The 13,671-nt window shown below is 41.6% G+C and overlaps 1 protein-coding gene across 5 annotated transcripts in view; it reads right to left on the reverse strand.

Annotated features, from left to right (window-relative positions):
* Positions 1 to 9,714: 9,714 nt before the first annotated feature.
* Positions 9,715 to 13,671, reverse strand: part of ELMO1 (engulfment and cell motility 1) — a 2,216,232-nt gene continuing 2,212,275 nt past the window's right edge. For 3 of the 5 annotated variants that reach the window (XM_069613267.1, XM_069613265.1, XM_069613264.1), the window contains one exon: positions 12,025 to 12,357. In XM_069613267.1, the coding sequence (XP_069469368.1) occupies positions 12,157 to 12,357 (201 nt within the window). In that variant the 3' untranslated portion in view covers positions 12,025 to 12,156. Of the gene's footprint in view, positions 12,358 to 13,671 lie in introns of all 5 variants that reach the window. The other 2 variants (XM_069613266.1, XM_069613268.1) reach the window with 1 other exon arrangement.

Consider the following 13,671-nt stretch of genomic DNA (forward strand, 5'->3'; position numbering starts at 1 on the left):
GCACACAAAGATACAAAGGCAGACGTTAGAAAGGTATACTGTGATATTAATGAATTGACAACAATAACCTAATACAAAATAACAAAAATTATGATTTTTTTGTTTAAGGTATATATGGGGGTGGGGTAAGGGCTTAAAATAGGTGGGGGGGTGTTTGGGTGGGGTAATAAAGCCGGGGGAAACAATGGGTTTGGGGGGTCCCAAATTGAAGGGAAAAAAGAAATGTTTTTTTATTTTAAATTTGTTATACAAGTTTTCGTTAGTGGTTGATTTGTTAATATCACATGGAACCGTTAGAAACAGTCTTGTTAGATTAGACACCTGCATGCATAAATTCTAAAAATCCTTGTAAGTGTTGAGCAGGAGAATCAAGCCAGTGATCTCTACCCACGTGATCTGAGTCTGAGGGACTGAGGGACAAAGCCTATTTATTCGAGCCACACAGCGACCACCTTAGGACAGACGATGCAAAATAATACTAGGATGAAAGCTAAATGTACTAAACTTAATGCCTAGAGGATCGGAGATGGTAACTTTATTGGGGCTGTTCTCATCACCTTGAATTGTTGCTCATGGGCAGTCAACCGTCCACGGTACTAAGGCTGAGTAGACCCTCACTGATCAATCCCTACTCACCTTCCATGCCAGTTCACACTTTGTTGCCCTAACTAATTATAATGCACTAAGCTGGCATGCCTTTACTAGCAACATTTAGGAGTTAGTCATAGGTGGAACCACGATTATGCTTACCGAATCAGAGCACTAACCCCATTTAAAAGATGTTGACAAGCCTGTAACAAGTGAGAGCGCATTAGAAATCCTGTGATGTCCATATCTGTCCCTGACTGAGAGATCTCTTAATAAACAGTTGGGTTTTCTTGGGCATGGGGATTTCCCCCGAACCAGATATCTTGCTATTATATTGGGGGCTTTGCCCTGTCCCTCCACTTCTCTAGAGTAACATCCCACAGCAAGCAAGGTACATGGGACATTTAGAGAGCTGGGAAAAGAGAGTAGAGGCCAGGAAAGACACCAGGAAGGGGGGCAGTGGTAGAGGGTGGAAGACCCAGGAGTGCCCACACTGCCACACTGTTCCCAGGAGCAGCCAATTTGCAACATACCCCAAGACAGGGTGAAAGTCAACGTACCCTATGTTGAGGTGAGAGCCCGAGAAGAGGTGAGAATCTGAACACCCCACGTGGGGGTGAGAGAAACGCAATACTCAAAGGGGCTAAGAACCAGGGTGATAGTCTGTATACCCCAAGCTAGGGTGAGAGCCTGAGAAAGGACAGCTTAAGCGGGGCAGGACCACTACCCAGCCAGAGAAGACACAATGATCGATACAAAAAGGGGATGAGAGCCTGAAGAGCCTGAGAGCGGCAAAAGGAAACAATAGCCAAAGTAGGGCTGGGAGACTTACACACCCACAAGGGGGGAGAAAAGCCGAGATCCAAGAGAAAGGACTTGGTTAAGACCTTAAGAGAATGAAAAGCCCAACGGTTTGCTTACGTGGGTATAAAGCTTGGAGTTGATCTATGCTGGAATGTAAGAAGGGCAAAGGCTTTTAGACCACCACCTAACAAGGAGTCAGGAGGGTATAGTGTGGCTCAGAACCGAGCCAATCAGGGCGAGAATACCTTACCCTTTTCTTTAGGTTTTTGTTTCTTTATAGTTGTAGGTAAGTGGTAGGCTAGTTAGGTTTCTGGATGAAAGACAACATTAATTTGGACTATTACCTGACATGCACCGTTTCAAAACCTTGTCTTTCTTTATGTATAGGGTACAGAGTGATGGGGTTAGAGGCGGGAGATTCTGAATAAAGGTTTATAGCCAAAACTATAATGAGTTGTCAAGAAAAAGAAAGGGACCAGACACTTTTGCACTGTGGTTTAAAATATTAAATCAAATCTCATTACTAAGACCAATAGTGGTAACCATATCCTGATATATATATATATATATATATTCTACGTATCCATATCCATACCCTACAATAACTGGTTAGACAGCACGTGCCAATGTTTCACCCACCTGGGCTTTGTCTAGGTAATGTCAGAATTGATTCAAATAGTTAGACACGCACAAAAGTACATATTTCACAAGAACCACATTCCTGATTCACATATAAAGTACGTGTTTGTCAATACTAATGGTACATATCAAGCTCTAATTTCCCTGGATGTTCCATGATCTTTAAAGACAATTATCTAAAGGGTAGGGGAGAAAATGACAAATAGCTTTGTAAGATATCAAAGGAGAAAATGGGGCAAATCCATCACAGTTTGAAAAGGTACAGTTGTACCATATCTAAAATCACACTATATTGATTCATTAAGTTAAGTTTAGTTAGGGTTCCATTGTCAACTCATACATTCGTTCTACTTATGATTATAGTCACACATGGTACTCAACCTCTATTCCATCCCTTTCGGTACTCCAAATTACTTGAGATAGACTATTAGCTAAAAATCCATATAGTCATATCGGTAAGTGCACATTTAATAAACAGTGGACCAGTCTTATCGAGCCCATGTATCTTTACATGTCTTGACGTTGCCATTTGTGCTGTTAGTAGTTTCCACCCTTGTTCTGTCCTGTACAGCAAATCATTTCATACATTAGTTAAGAGCCCATTGAGACTAGCATTTCAAATATTAAGTCAATGATCTTTTTACTTCATAATATCATATCAGTTAATCCCTGTGGGTAACAACAATTAAGGAATAACAATGATTTACCTATAAAAGGTTCATAATTCCAAAGGATTATACTACATAGTAATTTAGATATGTCCTAGTCTGCATTTTCACTTCTCTCTCCTGATTATGATTACTGATAAAATTACAAAGAAAACAAAGCAAAGAACTTTACTAGGCCAATCAGAATATAAATATGATTATCATTAAACAGTGTGCAGACACTTTTGGTTTCAAAGCTCACTATTGCTCAAAGTAACCTTACCTCAGATTGCTCTCATTCGTATTTCATAACTCTCTCTTGTGGTGGCAGCGTCTCCTGTTTATGATGTCACATAGTGCGTGATGCACCGTGACATTGTGACGCCATCTGTGACATCGCGTCATGACACACCGCAGCCATTTTGGCCATATTGGCAATGCTAATACACTATAGATCTGCATCTGAAGTCAAAGGAGTTATTTAAATTCCCATCTTTCCACAACGACCATATTTAATGGCTATTAGTCTCTAATTTACTTGAGACATCAGATACATGTAAAGAATAAGAACTCTATCCAGACAGTAATTGTCTTTTTCCATATTTATTAACACTTCATGCTATATTATTGCGATGAACAAAGTTTTCAACTGAAGGTCCACATTGGATTAAGGTGAATGAATAAGTCAAATTAACATGATATTGTCATAGGTAATTACCCCCAAACCAGACATCCATTGAGAGGTGCGACCGAGTCAGTAACAGGCATTGTCCCCAAATTAAGGTTGATTCTGAATGATAATAACACACAAAGGTGTTGGAATAAGATACATACTACAATTTGGCCCCCATGCTTCTATTTTGATACTCATTGCATAAATTCCAGTATGAACTGATTCGGAATATCACATTCATCATGATATAACTAGTTCCCAGGATGCATCATTGATTACTATCAAACAAATCATCTAAGTAATTGTAATAAAGTCTGCATTTCATTGTCCTTATTTAACCCATGTATTGTACTTCGTAATCTGCAGATGAGTTTGGTTCTTTGTTGTCCATCTGATGTACCACGTCCCAATGCTCTTTCAGTGGCAGTCTTTTTTCTGATGTAATAGACATGTTTAAAAATGTTCTCTGATATATGAAGTTGCAGTTCTCTAATTGTGGACCCAAAGTACAATTTGTTGCAAACACATATCACAATAAATATGACATGTGCTTTTACAATTAATAAAATCCTGCATTTGTATCCTATGATTTTCTCCCGTAACATATGTTTGTACATTGTTTAATGCATATTTGCACATGGTGCAATACATACGCTTGAAAAAAACCTTCACCGGCGTGCCAGTGATTGCACCCCTTTGTGTGCAATCTACATTATTAGACATAAAGCTAGGACTCAAAATTATTTTGAATGTTGGGGCCCTAGTATATACAAAGTCTGGTTTGTCCCCAATATAATGTTTTTGGAAGATTTTGTAAGTTATTTGATCGTCACTTGAGAATTGGATAATCATTCTAGTCCTTTTATCCTCTTTGCAAGATCTTATTTTAGGAGTTAATAACATATCTCTATTCACATTGACCGCCCTTCTCTTAACATCATCAATGATATCCATGGAATATCCTCTTTATACAAATCTCTTCTCAATAAGTAATTTCTCATTATTATAATCACACCTTCTGCTACAGTTCCATTTTGCAAGTAAAAGTTCTCCTTTTGGAATATTGTCTATAACACTGTTTTTGAGACAGCTAGTGGAGTGTAATATAGAATTTACTTCTGTATCTTTCCTAAATGTCCATGTGTATAACTTACCTTCCTCAATATTAATATGCAAGTACAAAACTAACATCTTCAGTGTTGCTGGTCAAGCAGAAAACAAGGTGGGTGTGTTGACCAGGTCAGAAGCCAGGAAGGATAGAATACCACAGAAATAAGGGAAGAAGTTGATTTGGTCCTCAACCTATCGGATCGTATTCTCGATGAAACCAAACTGAGGGTTTTGAATCAGAGTCTGTCATGTGCACCAACGAAAGGGTGTGGCCACACCAATTTTCAGATTGATATCTATAAATATATTAGGAAATTAAAACTTAAGAGGTTTTTCCAAATTTCAACATGGAATAGTAAAAATAAATGTTACCACCCAGAACTAAGCACTGTCACGATTAAAGACGTTCAGAACACTGAACTTGCAATGTCACTGTCAGACAATTCTGATTCAACACAGGAATTGATCTTGGAACCTACATTCTGAGTCTGTTACAGGTACAAAGGATACAGGTTTAATATGACCCTGGCAAGTAATTACAGTTGCAAGGTACATCAGTTCAAGGCAAGTACAGAAACAACAGGGAAGACATCAGGGAGATGTTCACCTCCATATCCACTGCTCAGCAGCTCCAGTACTAACGGAAATATGCAGAACATTCACATGGATTTCACACACAGACTTCTATATGACATAATTCTAGACAATAATGCACCAGAAAAATGAGGAAGTGGAGAAAACGGAGGGCAAGGTGTTCTGAGATCAGGAGGGTGGTTTGTTGCAACATCAGGAGGGAGAGGTGTTGCAACATAAGGCGGGCGAGGTCTTCCGACGTAAGGAGGGAAAGGTGTTGCAACATCAGGCAGGTGAGGTGGCGAGACTTCAGGATGGAGAGGTGCTGAGGGGTTCAGGGTGGAGAGGTGGTGGGACTTCATGAGGGTGAGAGAGGAGGCCGAGACATCAAGAGGGATAGGAGGCTGAGCAATCAAGAGAGAGAGGAGGACGAGACATCAGAAGGGAGAGGAGCCTGAGACATCAGGAGGGAGAGTAGGACGAGACAGCATCAGGGACAGAATGGCGAGACATCAGGAGGGAGGGGTGAGACATCAGGAAGGAAAGGTAGTGAGACATCAGAAGTGTAGAGGAGCAGCCGAATGCCTCTGCAGGAAGTCCTGCCCCCCTCCTACCTGTATGTTGGAGGCCTGAGATTGTGTTGTGCTTGACACCAGCTGTTGTGACCATAACCCAGAGAATATTCGAAAGAAGGTACCCACTGAGAAAGCCCTATCAAATGTATTCCCGAAGAGATGACAATCTTATGGAGGAAATCCCAGAAGGAATATGAAAAAGAGCAAGAAAAGAGCAGGTGATGTCACAAAGTGATCGTGACGCACAGAGAAGACAGGCGGAAGAAGATGCATGACCCTTGTAAACTGTCATATGTGAAGAAAAGAGTGCACGTGTGAAGAGCACTGCAGAAAATACAAGTTGTTCAATAATTGCACAGATGCAGCAATGCAAGTAGACTAAATGATCATAGAAGCGTGCTATACATAGTAAATAGACTGCAGGTGGAGTCGCCATTATATAGAAGCTAGACATCAGTGTCATAATTTTAGTAAGCTCAGATCCATGGAGAAAGAAGGTTGAGGGTTGTGTCGCAGTAAGAATTATCTGAGATCGTGAAAATGAATGGCCAAGACTGGTTATCCATTCTTGAAATCGGCAAATGTGCGAAGCTGAATCATTCCTTGTTAAGGTGCAAAGAAAGAACACCATGCGTGCCAAGTTTTATTAATTTAAGACAATTAAATGCAGCAAAATGCGCCAAATCGTGGTCTCCTGTCACATGAGACAAGGATGGAAATAGAGTTGGGCTTGGAGTTCTAGAAAAGGCGATGGTGCGTGCCTGCACTCCCTTATATTCCCAGAGACAAGAATACACTGCAAGGCCAAGTTCAAAGACAATCTTCATGGCAGAAGGCATGGGTGATGAGACGTCGGGCTAATTGGGTGGGGAGGTAAAGTTGAGTCCACCTCCTTGCACCTGGGTATGAACTTACATGCTGTGCTGCTAAGGGAACAGAATGTTCCAGACATGGCACAAATGGTTTTTGTAATAAATAGCACAATTCACACTTCCATGAAATGCTCTATATAAAGAATATCGGACCTATCACTAAAAAGTCACTACTATTGTGACAAAGGAATACACTAAGTGAAATAGCTTGTGTCATAATGATGTTTGTGGAACAAAATAGAATTAACACTAAGTGAATTAACTTGTATTAAGGATATGAATGAAAAATATATCAAATAAGTGACCAGCCTGTATGAAAAACACTAACAAGTGTGTACCTCACAAGTTATTATATGATTTGGAAACCTGTGGGGACACCCTAAACCCAAGCGCAAAGGCACACGTAGGAAAAAAAAACCTAATTTCTATACAATGAAGGGCCTTATAGTTTGAGAGCCAATGATATACTATGTACTCAAAAAAGTTGAAGATGACTTGCACTAGAGGTAGGCACAAGATGTCCACCTGACAGCAGAGACCCAATCACAACCCAACCCCTTATAGAAAGTGTACTTAGATGTTCCCCTTGAGCATATCACAATCCCTCATAGGTTTCTCATATTTGCCACATAGTATGATGTCACGTATGATGAATTTTTACTATATAACTATGATTGTTTATGAAATGTATGGGAGCTCGAGCGATTGTCTGTTGATGTCCGTTGTAATTCCCTGTTTTAGACAATTGATATTAAAACAGTAAAACTATACCATCTTCCTGAGTTGGTTCGATTATTTGGTGTTGGAGTTAATCTGCATCCCATTCATTGCATGTGTGTTGCCTAAAGGGCTCCAAGCTCAAAAAGAAGAAGCAGTGAGGCATAAGGGAGGAACAGAGAGCTATGGCACGTGAACTTGTGATGCCCCAGCCTCTTACCAATAATTGTCAGTATCTGGATGATGCAACTTCTGACCTGTGGAGCAGAACCCTAACGAGGAGCTGAAGAAGAAAAAATAAAGGATAATCAGAGACACGGGAGACCATGTGGGGACGTTTGAACACCTCAGTCTGTGAGAAGAATTCCAAAGTATTGCTGTGAGGGAACCCAGATTGGGCAAGACCGTTGGAGCTCCAAGAACTTTCTTTTGGTTGGCTTGTTTTGGGACTTAAAGGAAGGCATTCTGTTATTGTGTTGCACCTTGTTTTGATTGTCAGGGCAAAAGACAAGGAGGATTCCATCTAACTCACCCCACCTTTTATCCGAGTGCATAGGGAAACTGTGCCAGCAAACTGTCACCTGTGACCCAACGGTTAGACACAGGAACTCTTCTAAGTTCTTCCCTGATATCGAGGGAGGGTGGAATTGGATGGGAGGCAGGACATAGGGCTGGGGGGCTATTATTAGTAAGCTGCATCAGGTATAGACTGCCTTTCCTCAAATAAAGCACTGACAAGTACCTTTATTACCACATAAGTGTTCTTAACTCAGTTGGTTTGTGACACTACTCGGCTCCAAACTGCCATTCCGGGATGCCTGGAATCCAGAGTGCTCTGGAGTGTGACGCACTGAAGCTGAAGAGGACTGTCTGGCAGGTGATGGTGTGGAGGGAACACATGTTTCTTTTCTGTTTTGTGAGTGGCAGTAGCTGATCACATCCTTGGTGATGTTATTATCCCATTAGCCACCAATCCCTGGTGGGCCATGGCATGTGTTGTGTGTGAACTGGAACCTGAAGGTCATGACCAGTGTGCACATATCACACCCACATTAGAGTTGCTGCATCAGAGCTGTTGTCTTTTAGCATCTGCACTGGAGGTGGAAGCTTGCAGACTAATAGGTGTGTGTGTGCTTGGTATTCAGAAGTGATCAGGTTTATATGATAGCAGTGGGTGGTGAAATACTATTGGACGAGAGAAAGGAGTCTTGTGTTAGAACATTTTATTTTTTTCTAGAGTGTGTACTAACCTGGGATACTGGTGGATACATTATACAGCCTTTACGAGGGGCCTTATATCCGTGTGCAAGTTACCGAGGTTGATGACAAATATTTGGGGGACCAACTAATGAATAAGTCACGCAACCCCAAACTGTAGAAAAGACTGGTTGGGCCAGAAATCCTGCCCTGTCAGAGACCATTGAAAGTGCTAGGACTTTTACATTTTCCTTCAAATGTGTGAAAATAGTAAAAGCACATGATGCTGAAAGGGATCTGTAGGTTGAGAGAGGGAGGCACGATGAGGCTGTCAGTACTATTAGCACCACGGGCAGGTGAGGCAGCCAATCAGGTGGCTAGGAACGTGGGCTTGAACCGCTGGAACACCTCAGACTGTGAGAAGAATTCCAAAGTATTTCATGGAAAGGGAAGAGGGGCTCGGTATGGACACGTTGGGGACAGTAGTGTTCCGAGCGTGTCCTCTCCCGAAAAGGGCAGGAGTGCCTTTGACGGCACACATTACCCTTCATAGGCGGCCCCCCACTTTTTTCTGTGCCCCCACTACTTTTGTCTTTGGCCCCCTGCGTGCCCCTCCTAAATTTGATTCCTGGCGACGCCACTGGTTGAGGAAGAGTGTCTCTTGGGTGCAAGGGTGGGGGGTAAGTGAGTGAGTCCATGTGTGTGCATGTTTGTTCGCCTCTGCGTGCAACTGTCTCTGCTGGAGAAAAGTGTGACTTGGGGGTGAACAACCCCAAAATAGTGATTATTACATTATTCCACGTTTTAAATGGACAATAGTCCCATGGAACAGTTTGTAGGGGCATTAGCAAGGGGAGGCATGATATACTAGTCCCGAGGGGGTATGGGATGCTGTACAAGTGTGGTGGGTGGAAAAAAGGGGTCAAGGACTGTGAAACTAGTGCTTGGACGATTAGGCAGTTACCTCTGACCCATCTAGACAGCCGGACTCGTGGTGTCCATTGCTGAAATAAACTCACTTCTAAAAAGGCCTGCTGCATCTCCCATCTCTGTTGTATATTCAAGAAGACCATACAATTGATTGTTAAGAGTTGTCAGCAATTACAAGTGGTTCCAATGCCAGGTTAAGACAGAAGGGACAGAGGTCACTGAAGTGTTTATTTTGGAGGGCGAGCAAGCATAGACCCCCTTTAAGATTGTAGGAGCGATTGGTGTCAAACTCCACGCGAAGAGATATTTCAACCTGATATTTTCAACATACTTTTCTGCATCAATATGGAGTCAATAATCATGAATAAAAGAAAAATCAGCAGTCAACATAACCGTCACAAATTAAATTTTATTCAACAGCAAAAGAAGGGAGTGCTTTTTTCCAGAGCAAATATTCCATATAGAAATAAACAAAAATCATCCAAAACATTTACATACATCAATGTACTTTATCCTTCATTAAATATAGACTCAGCAAATAAAATGGTAGACTCTTTTATACAAAAAAAAATCTCTTCCAAATGTGTAACACTGTAACATTAATAACGATGTAAACCTGAACAGCGGTCAATGTTAACCACTTTCGGAAAAGAAAAAGCCAGCATGACAGGCCATAACGAAATATATCCACCTGTCTGTCTAGACGGCGTCGCCCATACCCATGGGTGGTAGGTGTCTGCAAGCACCGGCACATGTCTTGCATGGGATTGCACTCCAAACAGGGGATTTTCACCTTTCCAAAATGAGTGCATTACAAAGGTCTGCAGAATGGTGGATGACATTTGGGCCGTGAGACTGGTCAAGCAGGGCCCGGCAACTGGTCAAGCAGGGCCTGGCGACTGGTCAAGCAGGGCCCGGCAACTGCTCCAAGATAGCAAGGTCAGAGTAGCTTCCCCATTAGTAACTATGCTGGAAGATGCCAGGATATTCTGAGATAGAATTTCAAGGGGTTATTTAAATAACCAATAAAAAAAAGAAACAAAAACCCCACAACTCGGTTTTTATGGTAACAACATTAAAAACCAGTTACACTTTTATTCCCAGGACCTTATAGAACCGCAGTTCTGCACCCAAGCTCTGAGTGAAGGATTGCTATGGAAATTCTCGGTAGCTCATATTTGGTCTATTTTGCAGTTTTCTTTTTTCCCAGATGAAATTTATGTCACGATTTGCACTGTATACCTTCACTTTTTTTTAATAATGTAATGGAATTTAGTTGCTTGCAGTTTTTGATTTCTAACTTTTTTGTTTCATTTTTAAAACTGACATTTACCAAAATGTAAATAGATTTAACTCTCTACTGATTAGTGATACAAATGTAAAATATGAAATCACTCCACTCTATCTCGTAATGCTGGAATTATACCATGAGGAAAATATCAGTATTGATCAGTGGGAGTAAAGAGAATATTCACACCTATGAGTTCATATTTTTTTTTAAGTGGTAACATGCACGAAGTTGTAAGAAAAATGTTGGAAATGAGAAGAAATATTGTTACATTATATGGAAAAAAGTACAATATACAGTATACATCGTGACAAAGCCAAATAGCCCCTTTGCACCACTCAGTCACTTGTATCATAACTTAGGGAAAAGCTGAACTAAGGTTTGGATGTGTATTATTGCTCATGGGTGCAAGTTGACGAAATAATGGGAAATATTTAAGAGTATGGAGCAAGCATGATATGGGTGAAAATGCAAATATGTCCAGGACATGGCAAAGATGCACACCAAAAAAAGGTATACCGGGTCACTGCAATAAAATTCCAGTTTGAGCATCGGCAGCTGCCGCAAGGTAATAAGTGCCTTTATCTAAATGATCACCCTTTCCATGGCATGAAGCCTCTGGTTTGGTTTGTCCACACCTCATCTGACCTGATGTTAGGCCCCAATAAGAATGGGCTTTGAAAGCAACAGGTGAGCGTGCAATGCTGTGGCCTGGCTGAAGTTTATGACGCCAAAAGAAAAGACTAGAATGGCAAAGGTTATATGGCACGTAGGCCTATGTAACCTTTGAAAATGCATCAGTTGTCAGTTCTACATTTGCCATACATCCGTCGAGAGCATATCCATAAACATGAAATATATGAGCCATCATGTTAAAAGGAACAGCTACTGACCTCACAATTTGTGCTTTTTCACCTAATATTGCAGAGGAACTGAGGATTTGAATGGAAGATAAAGAAGGTTAGGTAAGATTGCAGCAAAAGAGGAGATTCAAGTCAATGCCTCACACACGGCTAAAGGAGACCTGTTCACTGAGTGGCTGGCTGGCAGCAAGGGCGTGGCTGCTTAACGATCCAGAGAAGGACTGAAGTTTGTTTGGAAGCAATTGTAAGCCAGCTCTTACTCTTTCGGTGCAAGCAGTAGCCGTGCTCTCCATCGACAGCCATTTTATACATGGCAGGAGTGATCTTAGTGCGAGACATCATCCCCTTCTTTCTGTGTGTAGGCAAAGAGCTAGGCAGTGCAGTCCTCGTCCCTCTTGCAGCAATAACGACAAAAGGCATAAGCTCTCTCTGGGATGTGCGCTGCAATGTACTCATACAGCCATCTTCACGAGCCAAAGTTAACCGTCTGTAGTAGCAACACCAACATCGGATTAGGGCAGGTGGACCACTGAGTGGAGACAAAGGTAAGTCAGCAGGAGCAGGGTGTGCAGGAGCGCCAATTAAAGCATTACATAGCCCAAGTTGGGTAGCCTCATTTCTGTTCGTTTACGTCTCCAGTTGCATTTCCAGTTGAAACCCGAGTTGCGCGGTCGGTTGCTTCAGTTACAGTCATAAACAAAATCATAGTTGCTAGGCTCTTTCGGGATGGGTGGCGGGGCGTCCGGGATCTGTATGTTCTCGAGGTCCAGCAAGCGCAGCTTTATCTCCATGCTGAGCAGCGTGTCCAGGTCATTTTGCGTCAGCTCGCTCGCCATGTCCTTGCCGAGGAGGGCGTTGAGGCCATCAGTCCAGACGCAATACTGTGAAAAGAGAACACTGGGTTAATGTCAAGATTACCATGACGGGCAAATACTATGGATTACTTCTAACCTCGACCATACACACCCTAAATACACCCTATGCAAACCCTACTGAAACATGCGCACCGATGTACAATTGGTTCACGTAGTTTATCTTTAGGATAAAGCACAAGGGAATGTGTTGTTCATTCAAATATACTGATTTTTAGGGAAGACCTCTGATTTAGCATGAGATGTTCAATGGAAAGGGGTGGTAATATATATTTTTTACTTTAATTCAAAATGTGACGTAGATAACGTCTTTCACTGCCAGTGAGGTACTTCTCATTCTACATAAAGTGGAGCTCTTTCGCACAATGTGGACAGACACAAGAACCACTTGAGGATATTTCAAGCTACTACGAGACTTAGAGCAGAATCATCAATTTAATCATTTCAGTGCCCCAGAACCTAAAATGCCACTATGACATAGACTATTTGCACCTTTACATGACTAGTGTGCACAGACGATATATGTTGCTTTTTCTTGTTTAACATTTTTTATTAAAGTATTGAAGAGGCAGATAATACAAGAAAAAACTGTTGACCATTTCAAACTAACTGTTTCGTGCACCAAATCCTATATAGCAAATTTAGGATATGTTGAAAAGCAATTATATAATCCATAATGACAATGTTGATAATAAAATGAAGCAAAATATCAATACAACATGAGGGATACAAAGGCAAAACAAGAAGACAGGACACAGAACAAAAGGGAAGGAGGTGGAAAAGAGTTTTCATCAAATGTATGTAGACAATCAAATGTAACAGCATGCCATTTTTCAATGCGATGTATTTAGCAATATTTTTCTTGTACCAGGGAGGTGCCAAAAACTAGGTTTGATTTGCATCGTCAATATAAAAGGAAATTAATCCTCAGATAAGGGGCAACTAATGTTTAAAAGAAAATGTACCTCTTGCTGCAGAAAACCCTTCTTTGCAATACCAAACCTGGGTGGTGGAACCGAAAATAAGAGTTGTGGCCTGCACAGGTGCTGCGTTGTAGGGGAATGAGATCAACTTTGTTGTTGGATGCCTGTCCAGCCAACCATGGCTCTGTCGGTGGAGAGACACATGATCCCTCTAGGTCATGGACACCGCCATTCTGACAGATCATTGATGTCTGGGGCCACAAAAGGTCATTGTTGACACTGTCATAGTTCGGATCATGTTAAACTTGTCATCAGCCTTTGACACAGTCACCCTTACTGTTCTTGGTCACTCGATCCCCCTCTCACACTTTGTATGTGCCCTACAGTCCAACTCACCCCC

Source organism: Ambystoma mexicanum, chromosome 5p, assembly GCF_040938575.1.
Source record: "Ambystoma mexicanum isolate Mex_15411 chromosome 5p, UKY_AmexF1_1, whole genome shotgun sequence".
Classification (NCBI taxonomy): Eukaryota; Metazoa; Chordata; class Amphibia; order Caudata; family Ambystomatidae; genus Ambystoma; species Ambystoma mexicanum.